Source organism: Bufo bufo, chromosome 10, assembly GCF_905171765.1.
Source record: "Bufo bufo chromosome 10, aBufBuf1.1, whole genome shotgun sequence".
In the NCBI taxonomy this organism is placed as follows: domain Eukaryota; kingdom Metazoa; phylum Chordata; class Amphibia; order Anura; family Bufonidae; genus Bufo; species Bufo bufo.
The window spans coordinates 102,312,908-102,328,780 of NC_053398.1; the positions used below are offsets into that span (position 1 = coordinate 102,312,908).

The 15,873-nt window shown below is 49.6% G+C and overlaps 1 protein-coding gene across 1 annotated transcript in view; it reads right to left on the bottom strand.

Moving 5' to 3' along the window:
- The window catches only part of PRMT7 (protein arginine methyltransferase 7), a 73,401-nt gene extending 57,550 nt beyond the window's left edge, over positions 1–15,851 (bottom strand). Inside the window, exons 1-6 of the mRNA XM_040409839.1 lie at positions 15,760–15,851; positions 5,136–5,270; positions 2,838–2,874; positions 2,583–2,732; positions 1,431–1,539; positions 1,109–1,221 (exon numbers count right to left, since the gene is read on the bottom strand). Coding sequence (XP_040265773.1) covers positions 1,109–1,221; positions 1,431–1,539; positions 2,583–2,732; positions 2,838–2,874; positions 5,136–5,227 — 501 coding nt within the window. The 5' untranslated portion in view covers positions 5,228–5,270; positions 15,760–15,851. The remainder of the gene's footprint in view (positions 1–1,108; positions 1,222–1,430; positions 1,540–2,582; positions 2,733–2,837; positions 2,875–5,135; positions 5,271–15,759) is intronic.
- Between the last annotated feature and the right edge of the window lie 22 nt (positions 15,852–15,873).

The following is a 15,873-nucleotide window of genomic DNA, read 5'->3' on the forward strand; positions in this document are numbered from 1 at the left end:
TTGGGGGTGTCTTGCTAATTGCCTATAATTTCCACCTGTTGTCTATCCCATTTGCACAACAGCATGTGAAATTGATTGTCACTCAATGTTGCTTCCTAAGTGGACAGTTTGATTTCACAGAAGTGTGATTGACTTGGAGTTATATTGTGTTGTTTAAGTGTTCCCTTTATTTTTTTGAGCAGTGTATTTGTTACGTACCTCACGCTTATTCATATAGTGAGTATAGCATTAGTTTATATGGTCTGTGTTTGCAGGGTGATGCTGCATTTTGTTTGATTTAGTATTTTTGGCAATGGTGGCGTGCACCTGCGCATTAGGCCTCATGCACACGAACGTTGTTTTGGTCTGCATCTGAGCCGCATTTTTGGCGGTTTGGATGCGGACCCATTCACTTCAATGGGGCCGCAAATGATGCGGACAGCACTCCGTGTGCTGTCCGCATCCGTGGCTCCGTTCCGTGGCTCCACAAAAAAATAGAACATGTCCTATTCTTGTCCGTTTTGTGGACAAGAATAGGCATTTCTATTTTGGGCGCCCGGACCGCAAAACACGGCACGGTCATGTGCATGAGGCCTTAAAATGTACTGACTGGGCGGGTTCACATCACAGTTTAGTTTTCCATTCTTCTGACCCGTCAGAAGAACAAAAAACAAAAAAAAAAAGGATACTGTATTTAAAGCATCCGTTATGCACACTTCGCATCTGTTTTAGCCATTTCCATTTGAGATCCATTATCCTGCAAGAAAGGAGTGTTCCAAAGAGGAAAATCTATTTAAACGAAAAGCTCATCCTTGAATAGGATACATTTTTTTTATACTGATTCAATTTGTAATAAATGCTTATAGAGGTCACAGTTCGGATTTTCATACAGCTCCAAATCCCCCGCATAGACACAGGCCTACTTTTAAAGCACTAGCTATAGCCGCCACTGTATAATGTGACAGTCTTTCATTTCAGTACATAGCAGTAGGCAACAGGCCCTGAGCGCCATCTAGTGGTGGCTGCAGGCAACAGCCTGTTAATATTGGCAAGATATGTTCATACAGCTCTGCTTGCTATAAAGACATTACAATTAACCAGCATGAATTTTATAATTTTCTCCACTTACCTGCATAAGATTAAGCTGTGCGTGTTCATAACTAGGCAGAGCTCCCTCTCCTATTAGCTCAGTATCAAATAATTCTGTGATTAATATGTTGGCTTTCTGCATCATGTCTCCATCTGCAAAAATCAGTTCAACTTCAACTTGTATTTTTGGTAATGTGTGGAGCCCCACGGCTGTATCCCAGAGCTCATAATGTCATAGACAAGCTGATTCTGGGTCAGGGTCCCATGCACGGCGGAGCAGCTACCTCAGTCCAATCTACTGAAGATCAGATATCTCAGCCTCCAGAAACCGTTACAAGTTAAGACCCCCCTCCTGTTCTTACCGGGTCCTACTGTCACCTCTGTTGAATGCTTGTTGATGACTTTGATCTTGTCACTGAAGCCATTTGCTTTCACTATCTGCACTGCTGCATCTGCCATAGGCTTGAAAACCTGCCCAATAATAAGACCCGAGAGGTTACGTCTCAGACATAAATGGTACAAATGGGAAAAAAATATATAACGGATCCGTCTCTCCGGATGACATCCGGAGAGACGGATCCGTTCTTGCAATGCATTTGTACGACGGATCTGCATCCGGATCCGTCTACAAATGCTGTCCTTTTGCATGTAGATTGCCGGATCGCTCTGCCGCAAGTGTGAAAGGCCTTTAAACCAAACTGTTTTATTAGTAAAAGGGCAATCACTGCAGATGCAACAACTGGTCACACGAACGCACCTATCGTCATCTTAAATTTGTGCACAGTCCCTTTAATATTGATGGCCTAACCCCAGGATAGGCTGTCAATATCAGATCGGCGGGGTCTAACACCCCACACTCCTCACAATTGGGTGTTAGCGCTCCAGCACCGGAAATGAATGCGAGCAGTTAGCAGCTCTGTTCACTACACAATGGATGGAGCCGACAGCAGCTTTGATCGGCAGCGGTGCAGGGCGTTGGACCCCCACTGATCTGATATTAGAGCCGACAACTCCTGTGCCCCTAAACATAAAAAAAAAAAGAAAGACTTGTCCGTGGTCCCGCCGCTACTCCGTCCCCACAGGGCCATGAAGCAGCTGAGTCAAGTGACTGCTCCGGCCCATCACAGAGGCTTGAACGGTACGTGGCCGCTGTGACCACTGAGGTCTGTGACTGGCCGCAGCAGTCATGGGGCCCTGTAGCAGCCGGAAACAGAGGCTTTTTTTTAAGCTCAAGGTGTTTAAGAGGCACAGGTCTGGACCAATGGGGTTGTGGGCTCCAAAGCTGTACAACCCCTTTAATGGCCGATCCTGAAGGTAGGCCAGCAATATTCAAATCCTGGAATGCCCATTAAAGACTATAACCATGGAAATGCATAGGGGCTGCCTATGCAATATGGTAGAACAATTCTCATTGAGACAATATGCAGCGTTACTTGACGTAAATATATCACAACATTGCTGTACATACAATTCTATAAAAACCTTTGCAAATTAATCTTAGCAGGACAGTTCACCTCAATGGCATAGCAGTAGTCCGCCCCGGTTGTGAGAGCCATCATGGATAAGAGTCCAGTCCCTGTCCCAATGTCTAAAACAATGGCCTCTTCTCCTCGGTCCTTCACTCTCTTCACCGCGGAGCAAATTCCCTGGTAATACTTCTCATTCTGCAGAACATAGGCACAAGGATGGCAATGAGATCAGATAGCAAAGTGCTTATTAGTGGGAAAGGCTGGAAATGTTCACAAGCTAAAATTACTTCTCACACTTACACGGTCCTTGTCATGTAGCATATCGGCATAAGAAGACCTGGACGAGAGAATGGCAAACATTTTAAAATTCGGAAAGGCTATCGGATTCGCTAGTAGGCAATTGGCCACATGCTGATCAGTCATAGCATGCAGCGACACATGTGAACCCCCATCCATTCCAGACCAGAGCGGGCGCCATAGCTGCTGGGTGCCTGCCGTTTTACACAGTAGACACCCCGAGGTAATGTCTGTGATCGGCAATAACGGTGATCAAAGAAATGTAACCTCTTAGATGCCGTGGTCAATTCTGACACAGCATCCGAGAGGCTTTTCCCGTGGGGCGCTGTGCTCCTGGGGCTCCAATGGCTCTCCCGCGCGGTAATCGGGGAGCAGCTCTGTCTCTCTGGTAGCTTAAGTCGTTGTGAAGGATCCAAGGCTACCGCAGCAATAGTAACTATAGAGCCCTGCCTGTGACAGGGCTCCGCAGGAAAATAGTGAACCTCCCATAGACTGCAATGGTAATTCAATGCAGTCTATGGGAGAAATGATCTGATAATCACATAGATTGTGAGCACCGTTGGGGACAGCTTCATGCTAATGTCTGTAAAGCGCCGCGGAATATGTCAGCGCTATATAAGTGCATAAAATAAATAAATAAATCACATATTCTAGTCCCCTAGAGGAACTTTATAAATGTGGAAAAAAGTAAAAAAAAAAAAAAGATATTCGAAGTATTTAAACAACATATAAAAATTAAAATCACCCTGCTTTCCCCATTTTAAAATTAAAAAAATAAGTAAACAATAAAAAATAAAGATCATTTACACTGCCACTTCCCAAAAAATCTGTATTATTAAAACATAAATGTATTTATCCCTTACGGTGAACGTTATAACAGGAAAAATAATGGCGGATTCAGCATTGTTTCATTGCTTCACCTCCAAAAAAATTCAAGAAAAACTGATCATAAGGTCGTACACACTCCAAAATGGTGTCAATAAACACTGCAGATCGCACCACAAAAAAAAAAGCTCTCACCGTAGGCGTAAATATAAAAAAAAAATTTATAGGGGGTCAGAATACGGTAATACAAATAAAAAAACATAACTTTTTTCAATTTTTTTTTTTTTTTTAAGCATTCAAAGACAATAAAATTATAAAAATGTGGTATCGCTATAATCCTACTGACCCGCACAAACGAGTGAACAAATCACTTTTACCATATGCGGGACGTTACAAAAACCAACCACATAAAATTGTGCTGGATTTGCATTTTTTTTCTTTTACATTCCACCCCATTTGGATTTTTTTTCCAGACTCCCACTATTAAATAGGATGTACAGTAAATGAGGCCATTAGAAAGTACGAAAAAGAAGCCCTCGTCCATCTATAAGCCTGTGTGAAACAGCAGGGGCCATCTTTAAAGAGACAACATGCGCCGTATATGTACTGCACATGTCGTCAAAGGTTAAAGGGTTTTTCCAAGACCTTAATACTGAAGACCTATCCTCTGGAAAGGTCATCAGTATCTGATCGGAAGGGTTCGACACCTGGCACCCCCGCCGATCTGCTATCGGAGTACACACAGATTTTCCTAGACCAGTCACGTGGCCCAGGAGCAGCTCAGCCCCATAGAAGTGAAAGGAGCTGAGCTGTGATACCAAGAACAGCCACTAAACGATGTACGGCGCTGTGCTTGGTAAACAAGGAGAAGGCCGCCGAACTTACAGGAGCACCGGTGCCTTCTCAAACAGCTGACGGGCTGGACTCCTGGGTATCGGAAAAATCTCAGAAAACCCTTTTAAATACAAATTTGTTCAATATCTGAAGCACATGCCATGAGTAAGGACCGTTGTCCGAAACATGGCGGCATTGTGATCATGTCCTGAGCTTTGTGATTTTAAACTAGGAAATAGAAATGGATGATTTTAACCCACAGATGATCGGGAATGAAGCAGACGCTCCTGATCACTGCCAGATCATCGGCGGAGATGAGAGCTACATTTACACGCAGCAATCAGCTCCACTGTATGGGGACAAGCGGACGATTCAGCAACCTGTTGTCCGCATAGAAAATCATTGCTGCAGCGCAGCAGATCGTCTTTTATACACCACAACCTGCTGCGCAGGAGCAATGATTTCACGGGCCGGCACAACCTTTTACACTGTCAGAGTATCGGGAACGAGCGTTTACACAAACTCTAACCCCCCATAATCTGACAGATAATAGGAGCCTTATTCCACGTATCTGAAGATTGAGGGCACCTGGGGCTGAAAGCTAGGCTAGGTTGTGTGGACTTTATTGTCTATGCCACGTACCGGGCAATCTCTTGGTGATAATCATAGTTCTCATCCTCTTCTATCCAGTCCAAGGACCCTGTGATGGGGTTGACCCGACCACAGAACACCATCCTCCCGATTCCTGCGAACGCTCAATGTCAATGGAGGATAAAGCTGTAAAAAACAACAGCGGTTTAGTGTGTAGTAAATACATAATACATCCGTGGAGAAGACCACAGCAGGAGAAGGACAAAGGACAAAGCCACAACAGCAACCCATGTGGCGTACACAGTTATACCCTGGCACATCAGGAATGCCATCTTATCACAAAAGGTAATGTACAGATTTACTTCACCCCCGCAGCGTTCATCCTACAATACCTTGAGAATAACATCCATCACACGAACATCTGAACATGACGTCACTATTAACTTTAAAATACATTTTATATGGAGGTTGAGCTTTGCCTTCCTGTTACAGAAGTCCAAATCCCCTGCTGGTACTTCACACAGTCAAATAAACAAAATGCTGGCTGCCGAGGCAACCACTAGGGGGAGCTCACTGCATGTAGATTATACAGCTGCCTGCACTACCACTAGGGGGAGCTCACTGTATGTAGATTATACAGCTGCCTGCACTACCACTAGGGGGAGCTCACTGCATGTAGATTATACAGCTGCCTGCACTACCACTAGGGGGAGCTCACTGCATGTAGATTATACAGCTGCCTGCACTACCATTAGGGGGAGCTCACTGCATGTAGATTATACAGCTGCCTGCACTACCACTAGGGGGAGCTCACTGCATGTAGATTATACAGCTGCCTGCACTACCACTAGGGGGAGCTCACTGCATGTAGATTATACAGCTGCCTGCACTACCACTAGGGGGAGCTCACTGCATGTAGATTATACAGCTGCCTGCACTACCACTAGGGGGAGCTCACTGCACATGGATTATACAGCTGCCTGCACTACCACTAGGGGGAGCTCACTGCATGTAGATTATACAGCTTCCTGCACTACCACTAGGGGGAGCTCTCTGCACATGGATTATACAGCTGCCTGCACTACCACTAGGGGGAGCTCTCTGCACATGGATTATACAGCTGCCTGCACTACCACTAGGGGGAGCTCACTGCATATAGATTATACAGCTGCCTGCACTACCACTAGGGGGAGCTCACTGCATGTAGATTATACAGCTGCCTGCACTACCACTAGGGGGAGCTCACTGCACATGGATTATACAGCTGCCTGCACTACCACTAGGGGGAGCTCTCTGCACATGGATTATACAGCTGCCTGCACTACCACTAGGGGGAGCTCACTGCATATAGATTATACAGCTGCCTGCACTACCACTAGGGGGAGCTCACTGCATGTAGATTATACAGCTGCCTGCACTACCACTAGGGGGAGCTCACTGCACATGGATTATACAGCTGCCTGCACTACCACTAGGGGGAGCTCTCTGCACATGGATTATACAGCTGCCTGCACTACCACTAGGGGAGCTCTCTGCATATGGATTATACAGCTGCCTGCACTACCACTAGGGGGAGCTCTCTGCACATGGATTATACAGCTGCCTGCACTACCACTAGGGGGAGCTCTCTGCACATGGATTATACAGCTGCCTGCACTACCACTAGGGGGAGCTCTCTGCATATGGATTATACAGCTGCCTGCACTACCACTAGGGGGAGCTCACTGCATATGGATTATACAGCTGCCTGCACTACCTATAGGGGGAGCTCTCTGCACATGGATTATACAGCTGCCTGCACTACCACTAGGGGGAGCTCTCTGCATATAGATTATACAGCTGCCTGCACTACCACTAGGGGGAGCTCACTGCATATGGATTATACAGCTGCCTGCACTACCACTAGGGGGAGCTCTCTGCACATGGATTATACAGCTGCCTGCACTACCACTAGGGGGAGCTCTCTGCACATGGATTATACAGCTGCCTGCACTACCACTAGGGGGAGCTCACTGCACATGGATTATACAGCTGCCTGCACTACCACTAGGGGGAGCTCTCTGCACATGGATTATACAGCTGCCTGCACTACCACTAGGGGGAGCTCACTGCATATAGATTATACAGCTGCCTGCACTACCACTAGGGGGAGCTCTCTGCACATGGATTTTATTACAAGACCCGGAGGCTCGTATTGCTATTCTCCTTCTTTACTCTGACCAATAGCAGCAAAGACAAAAATATTGAAACATTTGAACAGCCCCTCCCCATAGTCCTAGTATAACAGGCCACACTTCCTGTAAATCCTCCTCTTTCTTTGCTGCTGACCGCAGAGATAAGTACCTATGATATATGTGGGATTATTATTACTATTATGTAGTTTTCCCCCCCCCCCTTTTTTGGGTTATGGGATATACTGTTGTTTCAAGTTTGATTTACAGGCTCTCCCCTGTTTCTTGTGCCGTTTAACCCCTTGACACAGCTCTGGTGTCCCTGTTATTCAGGAGAACCCCTTTATATACCGATTATTTCCTTATGGGGTTATGTATCCCCTTCTGTCTGTCCTTTCCTAGTCGGTGATTGTCTTTTTTTGGCTCTGACTGAGTTTTTCCTCAGTCCCTTCAATCTGCTTACTCCCCCACGGTCCCCCCTCCTCCCTCGGCTGTTTTTCGCGCCGCGGCTCACCTCTTATCTTGCCGCCGGCTCTCCTGCTTGCTGCACTTCGCTCCGCCCGAGATCTCGCGAGATCTCGGGCGCTTCCGCTTCCGGTTTCTCAGTGCGGCGCTCCGGAGTCTCGGCGACACTGCCTGCATCTGCTCCGGCTCCTGTGTACTCGGCGGCCTCTGCTGCTCTCCGGCTCCTCTCCTCTTAAGGTTTTTCAATCCCCACTTTAGCTTCTCCCTGGCTGGGGAAAATCCTCACCAGCGGAGCTCATAGGGTAGGATTCTATTTATAAATTAACCCTATCACTACCAATATCGAGGCAGGCTGTGTTATCATGCCTAATACAAGCCACAGTGGGCAAGGCCCTAGTGAGGAGGACATGCCTCAAGTTGATTTAACCCCTTCTGGGGAGGTTTGTGACACAGTGATGTCCCCTGTGGATCAATCCCTGGCTTTTCAAAACACATTATCAAATGTGATTGCTGCGGCTATGGGATCAATGACCTCAGTCATTTCCCAGTCTATTGCCCAGGCCCTTGCTACCCATCCAGCTGCCTCTCCCACCCCACAGCCCGCTACGGTTTCTAAACCAGCCGGGCCAGGGCCATCAGCCTCCAGAAAACGCATGACTGGTGACGATGTTTCCACCAATGTTGGCGCGCTAGGTCCGCGCAAAAGAGCCTGCACGCGTCAGGCAGAACGTACGCGAAACTGGAAATGTGCTAGAGCACAGCAGGATACAGCTTCCGACTCTGAAGTCGGTTCTGATGAGGAGGCTTTAGATGACGCCTATGAGGAGGCAGAGGACGACCCTTCTGGGGTCATAGATTCTAACCCCTTACCTGGGTGTAGCTCCATGGTTTCGGCAGCAGATGTTTTCCCTGCTTCGTTGACAGATCCCTCAGGGGAACCTCTGTTTGACCCGGATTCCCTCCACCACCCTCGGTCGGCGGAGTGGTTGCCAATGGATCACGTATCCAAATATTTGGAGGCCCGCGTGCGTTGCCCCCTCTCCAAAGAGGCACGCAACAAACTTAGGGCAGAATTCCCCAGGCCCATAGTTCCCAACAGGGTTTGTGAGACTCCAGCGGTAGACCCCAAGATGACCCAATTCCTCACCAAATCTGGGTGGAATCCGAGGAAGGGTTTGGAGTCGGCTCTGCGCGCTTGTCAGGACAAGGTCCTGGACATATTTGGCCCCCTGGCAAAGATCTTCGACTTGGCCGAAGCTGCCAAGGCTGAGGGTAGGCAGGTAGACCCTCTAGAGCTGCGCGAGTGGGTGCAGCGCGCAATTTGCGTAGCAGGAAACGTGAACACGTCCCTGGCTATTGAACGGCGCAAGGCCATCCTTTTTAAAATTGAGCCAAAACTCTCCAACTTGGCGCTTACCGAAGCCGGTAAGGAGGCCCAGGGCTTGCTCTTTGGCGAGTCCTTTATCAAGGACTTAGGACGATTCGTCGGTGCTTTTACTGCACTCGACAAAGCCCAAAGTTCAATGAAACGGGTGTTTCATGGTAGGGTCTCTACCAGGGCCGGCAGTTTCAGGGGCCGCCTGTCCGGCCGTGCCCACTTTCAAGCCCGTGGTTCGGGCCGAGGCTCCTTCGCCCAGAGACCTGCATTCCAGGACCAAAGGCGAGAGACACCATCCTTTTTCCCTTCCCGGGGAGGATCCTGGAGACCTAGAGGATACAGAGGACACCCTGGTTCCAGACGTCCCTACGGTAAGACCAATGCCTCATGTCAATTCTTTAACTGTTTGCGTAGGGGGCAGACTCCGGCTCTTTTCTCAAGCTTGGTCACGTATCACCTCGGACCAATGGATTCTATCCACGGTCAGGGGTTTCCACATAGAGCTGACATCCTCTCATCTACCCATTACGCCCCCACACCCTGCAGTGCTGTCGGTAGAAAGCCGCTTACTGGTGGACTCAGAGTTATCAGATCTCTTCCGCAAAGGGGCCATAGAGCTGGCACCGGCATCCCCGGGTGCGATAATCAGCAACATCTTCTTGGTGGCGAAAAAAGGGGGCCAGCTGCGGCCCGTCATCAATTTACGCGCCCTCAACGCGTTCGTCAGGTACCGCCATTTCAAGATGGAAGGCATCCATCTACTTCGGGACCCTCCTTCAGGTGGGCGATTGGATGGTCAAGTTGGACCTGAAGGACGCTTATCTTACCGTCCCTGTCGAGGACGCGTCCAGGAACCTTCTATGCTTCTCTTGGAAGGACAGGATTTGGCGGTTTACTTGCCTCCCTTTCGGCCTCTCTTCAGCTCCATGGTGCTTCACCAAGCTGATGCGCCCGGCCATGGCCTGGTTACGCAGTCGGGGAGTTCGCCTCATCGTCTATCTGGACGACATCCTGATCATGGCACAGGACCATTCGGTGTTACTGTATCACCTTCGCTGGACAATGGATCTCCTGTCGGATCTGGGTTTCCTCCTCAATCAGGAGAAGTCCTGTCTCACTCCGGCGTGCAAGATGGAGTTCCTGGGGTTTCTGGTGGATTCCACAGCAGGAACTCTCAGCCTACCACCGGCCAAGGTCCGGTCCATACGGAAGGAATTGGGCAGAGCCAAGTCATCTTCCCAGATCCCTTTGCGCCAACTAGCAAGGATCATAGGCCTTCTGGCCTCATCCATTCAGGCGGTCTTCCCGGCCCCACTACATTACCGGGCTCTCCAACGACTGAAGATCTCCCACCTGCGGACGGGGGCTTCCTATGCGGATTGGATTTCCCTGGACGAGGAAACCAAGGAGGAGCTATCCTGCAGGCTTGGAATGGCAAGGCCATTTTCGGTCATCGTCCGGACTTCGTGGTAGATTCGGATGCCAGCCTGTCGGGCTGGGGTGCTCATTGCGAGGGGATCTCAACCGGAGGCGGCTGGTCAGCGGACGAAGCGGGATTCCACATCAATGCGCTGGAACTGTTGGCAGGTTCGTTTGCAATCAAGAGTTTCACGAGAGACACGGCCAAAGCCTGCATTCAACTTCGCATGGACAACGTGTCGGCAGTGCATTACATCAATGGCATGGGCGGAACCCGTTCCACCATTCTATCTCGGTTGGCGAAGGATTTCTGGGACTACTGCCTGGACAAGGAGTTGATTGTCTGGGCAGAATATCTTCCAGGCGTCCAGAACTTTCGGGCGGACTGGAGCTCTCGATATCTCTCCGACTCCAGCGACTGGCAGTTAGATCCAGCGGTGTTCCGTTCCTTAACATCTCTGTGGGGTCCTTGCTGTATCGACCTGTTTGCCTCCCGCCTGAACACGCAGCTGCCACGTTTCTACAGTTGGCGCCCGGACCCGGAGGCCGAAGCGGTAGACGCGTTCCTACAGGATTGGTCCAGGGGCCTGCTGTACGCATTTCCTCCTTTCCAGCTGATTCCCAGGACCCTGATTCAAGTACGCCGTCATGCAGCGGATCTGGTTCTTCTGGTCCCGTTTTGGAATTCCCAGTCGTGGTTTCCTCACCTTCTGGAGATGATGATAGAGACCCCGTGCCTGCTCCCGACATCTCAGACTCTCCTCCGAGGTCCGAATCACCAACCACACCCTCTTCTCCTGGACGGATCCCTGCGCCTGTTGGCATGTCGAATTTCAGGGGACCCTGGGAGGTCCCGGGAGTTTCGGGAACAGCTAGAGTCCTCTTGGAGAACGCTTGGGCCCCAGGAACCAGAAGATCTTACAGATCTGCCTGGGGATCTTGGGATCGCTGGTGCGTGGCTAGGGACTTGGATCCCGTTTCGGCACCTGTGACGGAGATTTTGCATTTCCTGTCTTCTCTTTTCGACCAGGGTAAGGCCTATCGCACGATCAGCCTTTTCAGATCGGCCATTTCTGCGTCCCATCAGGGATTTGATGGTACTCCCGCGGGCCAACATCCTTTGGTATGCCGTCTCTTGCGGGGCTCTCGGATGTCTCGTCCTCCTAGGCCTAGATTTTCTTCTACTTGGGACGTGTCTTGTGTCCTTTCCTTTTTGTCTTCTTGGCCTCAGAATACAGACCTTTCCTTAAGGCAACTGTCGGCGAAGCTTGTCACTCTTTTCTGTCTAATTTCCTGCAAGCGGGTGTCCGACGTCCGGGCTTTGGATTATGATGCCCGCTCGTACACTCCGGAGGGGGTCTCTTTTGACATCTCTAGGAGGACCAAGACTCACATTCGTTCAGTCGCTTATCCTGCCTTCCCGGCCTCGCCTTCTCTTTGTCCGGTGGAATGCCTCAAGGAATATGAAGCTCGCACGTCACTTCATCGTTCGCGAGAATTTTCTCATCTCTTCCTCTCTACCATTCGTCCTTTTGCCCCAGTGACCACTCCCACGCTGGCTAGGTGGATGAAGTGGATCATGGAATTGGCGGGCGTGGACACTTCTATTTTTTCGCCGCATTCCGCTAGGGGGGCATCTGCTACCTCTTTGGCGGTTTCTGGCGCCAGACTGGAGGACATTTTAAAATTGGCGGACTGGTCCAGAGTATCCACGTTCAGGGAATTTTATTTTCGGCCAGGTCCTCACGTTTTTTCATCGATCATTGAGAATTTATCTTAAACTTTGAACTTGCAATACGAGCCTCCGGGTCTTGTAATAAAATCAGGTGATTTTCCTATTTCATGACGTAAAGTCATGATTTTATTAAAGACACGGAGGCGAGTATTGCCCACCCTATGGTCCCTCCCTATATGTATGTTTATTATTATGAAGGATGTTTTTTCCGAAAGATATTATTGATTTGTGGTCATAATGCATGTTGTTTTAACTCTATGAGTTTTTCCTGAGTAGGTTTGTCGCAACCAGTTGATTTTGGATACCATGTCCCTATTGGTTTCTATCATTCTCTGTTTTTTCACCTTTTCAGGTTGAGACCGGCCTGGTGTGCTGCATCCATTTGTTTACGTCGTCGACAGTTCGGTTCCAGACGATCGTTTGATATGGACAGGACGAGGAGCATCCTGCGGTGTTGTTCCAGTTTCGCTTCCGGACGGAAGGCGGTGGTTGTTCCTTGATGTTCTGGGACTCTTGGTTTTCCGGTTCAGTTGGAATTTCGGTTTCGTGTTACAAAGAAAGAGGAGGATTTACAGGAAGTGTGGCCTGTTATACTAGGACTATGGGGAGGGGCTGTTCAAATGTTTCAATATTTTTGTCTTTGCTGCTATTGGTCAGAGTAAAGAAGGAGAATAGCAATACTCGCCTCCGTGTCTTTAATAAAATCATGACTTTACGTCATGAAATAGGAAAATCACCTGATTATACAGCTTCCTGCACTACCACTAGGGGGAGCTCTCTGCACATGGATTATACAGCTGCCTGCACTACCAATAGGGGGAGCTCTCTGCACATGGATTATACAGCTGCCTGCACTACCACTAGGGGGAGCTCACTGCACATGGATTATACAGCTGCCTGCACTACCACTAGGGGGAGCTCTCTCTGCACATGGATTATACAGCTGCCTGCACTACCACTAGGGGGAGCTCACTGCACATGGATTATACAGCTGCCTGCACTACCACTAGGGGGAGCTCTCTGCACATGGATTATACAGCTGCTTGCACTACCACTAGGGGGAGCTCTCTGCACATGGATTATACAGCTGCTTGCACTACCACTAGGGGGAGCTCTCTGCACATGGATTATACAGCTGCCTGCACTACCACTAGGGGGAGCTCTCTGCACATGGATTATACAGCTGCTTGCACTACCACTAGGGGGAGCTCACTGCATGTAGATTATACAGCTGCCTGCACTACCACTAGGGGGAGCTCACTGTATGTAGATTATACAGCTGCCTGCACTACCACTAGGGGGAGCTCACTGCATGTAGATTATACAGCTGCCTGCACTACCACTAGGGGGAGCTCACTGCATGTAGATTATACAGCTGCCTGCACTACCACTAGGGGGAGCTCACTGCATGTAGATTATACAGCTGCCTGCACTACCACTAGGGGGAGCTCACTGCATGTAGATTATACAGCTGCCTGCACTACCACTAGGGGGAGCTCACTGCATGTAGATTCTACAGCTGCCTGCACTACCACTAGGGGGAGCTCACTGCATGTAGATTATACAGCTGCCTGCACTACCACTAGGGGGAGCTCACTGCACATGGATTATACAGCTGCCTGCACTACCACTAGGGGGAGCTCACTGCATGTAGATTATACAGCTTCCTGCACTACCACTAGGGGGAGCTCTCTGCACATGGATTATACAGCTGCCTGCACTACCACTAGGGGGAGCTCTCTGCACATGGATTATACAGCTGCCTGCACTACCACTAGGGGGAGCTCACTGCATATAGATTATACAGCTGCCTGCACTACCACTAGGGGGAGCTCACTGCATGTAGATTATACAGCTGCCTGCACTACCACTAGGGGGAGCTCACTGCACATGGATTATACAGCTGCCTGCACTACCACTAGGGGGAGCTCTCTGCACATGGATTATACAGCTGCCTGCACTACCACTAGGGGGAGCTCACTGCATATAGATTATACAGCTGCCTGCACTACCACTAGGGGGAGCTCACTGCATGTAGATTATACAGCTGCCTGCACTACCACTAGGGGGAGCTCACTGCACATGGATTATACAGCTGCCTGCACTACCACTAGGGGGAGCTCTCTGCACATGGATTATACAGCTGCCTGCACTACCACTAGGGGAGCTCTCTGCATATGGATTATACAGCTGCCTGCACTACCACTAGGGGGAGCTCTCTGCACATGGATTATACAGCTGCCTGCACTACCACTAGGGGGAGCTCTCTGCACATGGATTATACAGCTGCCTGCACTACCACTAGGGGGAGCTCTCTGCATATGGATTATACAGCTGCCTGCACTACCACTAGGGGGAGCTCACTGCATATGGATTATACAGCTGCCTGCACTACCTATAGGGGGAGCTCTCTGCACATGGATTATACAGCTGCCTGCACTACCACTAGGGGGAGCTCTCTGCATATAGATTATACAGCTGCCTGCACTACCACTAGGGGGAGCTCACTGCATATGGATTATACAGCTGCCTGCACTACCACTAGGGGGAGCTCTCTGCACATGGATTATACAGCTGCCTGCACTACCACTAGGGGGAGCTCTCTGCACATGGATTATACAGCTGCCTGCACTACCACTAGGGGGAGCTCACTGCACATGGATTATACAGCTGCCTGCACTACCACTAGGGGGAGCTCTCTGCACATGGATTATACAGCTGCCTGCACTACCACTAGGGGGAGCTCACTGCATATAGATTATACAGCTGCCTGCACTACCACTAGGGGGAGCTCTCTGCACATGGATTATACAGCTTCCTGCACTACCACTAGGGGGAGCTCTCTGCACATGGATTATACAGCTGCCTGCACTACCAATAGGGGGAGCTCTCTGCACATGGATTATACAGCTGCCTGCACTACCACTAGGGGGAGCTCACTGCACATGGATTATACAGCTGCCTGCACTACCACTAGGGGGAGCTCTCTCTGCACATGGATTATACAGCTGCCTGCACTACCACTAGGGGGAGCTCACTGCACATGGATTATACAGCTGCCTGCACTACCACTAGGGGGAGCTCTCTGCACATGGATTATACAGCTGCTTGCACTACCACTAGGGGGAGCTCTCTGCACATGGATTATACAGCTGCTTGCACTACCACTAGGGGGAGCTCTCTGCACATGGATTATACAGCTGCCTGCACTACCACTAGGGGGAGCTCTCTGCACATGGATTATACAGCTGCTTGCACTACCACTAGGGGGAGCTCTCTGCACATGGATTATACAGCTGCTTGCACTACCACTAGGGGGAGCTCTCTGCATATGGATTTCACAGCTCCCAATAAACCAGGTAATACAGCATTGGACGCAGGGAGCTCTCACACTCCCCCTTGTGGTAACTGCCACAGGATCACAGTGCACTAGACTAGGAGCACAGGATGATTGGTTCTGCACATGTACATTAAAGGAACTGCTATAAGAATCTCACTGCCACTTACTTCTGCCACACTGACAATGCTGGTACACTGGAGGCCGCCATCTTCCCACAGTGCAACATACCGGAAGCACGTGTGCGATGCCAACCCTGCCACACAAAACATGGCCGCTCAGAC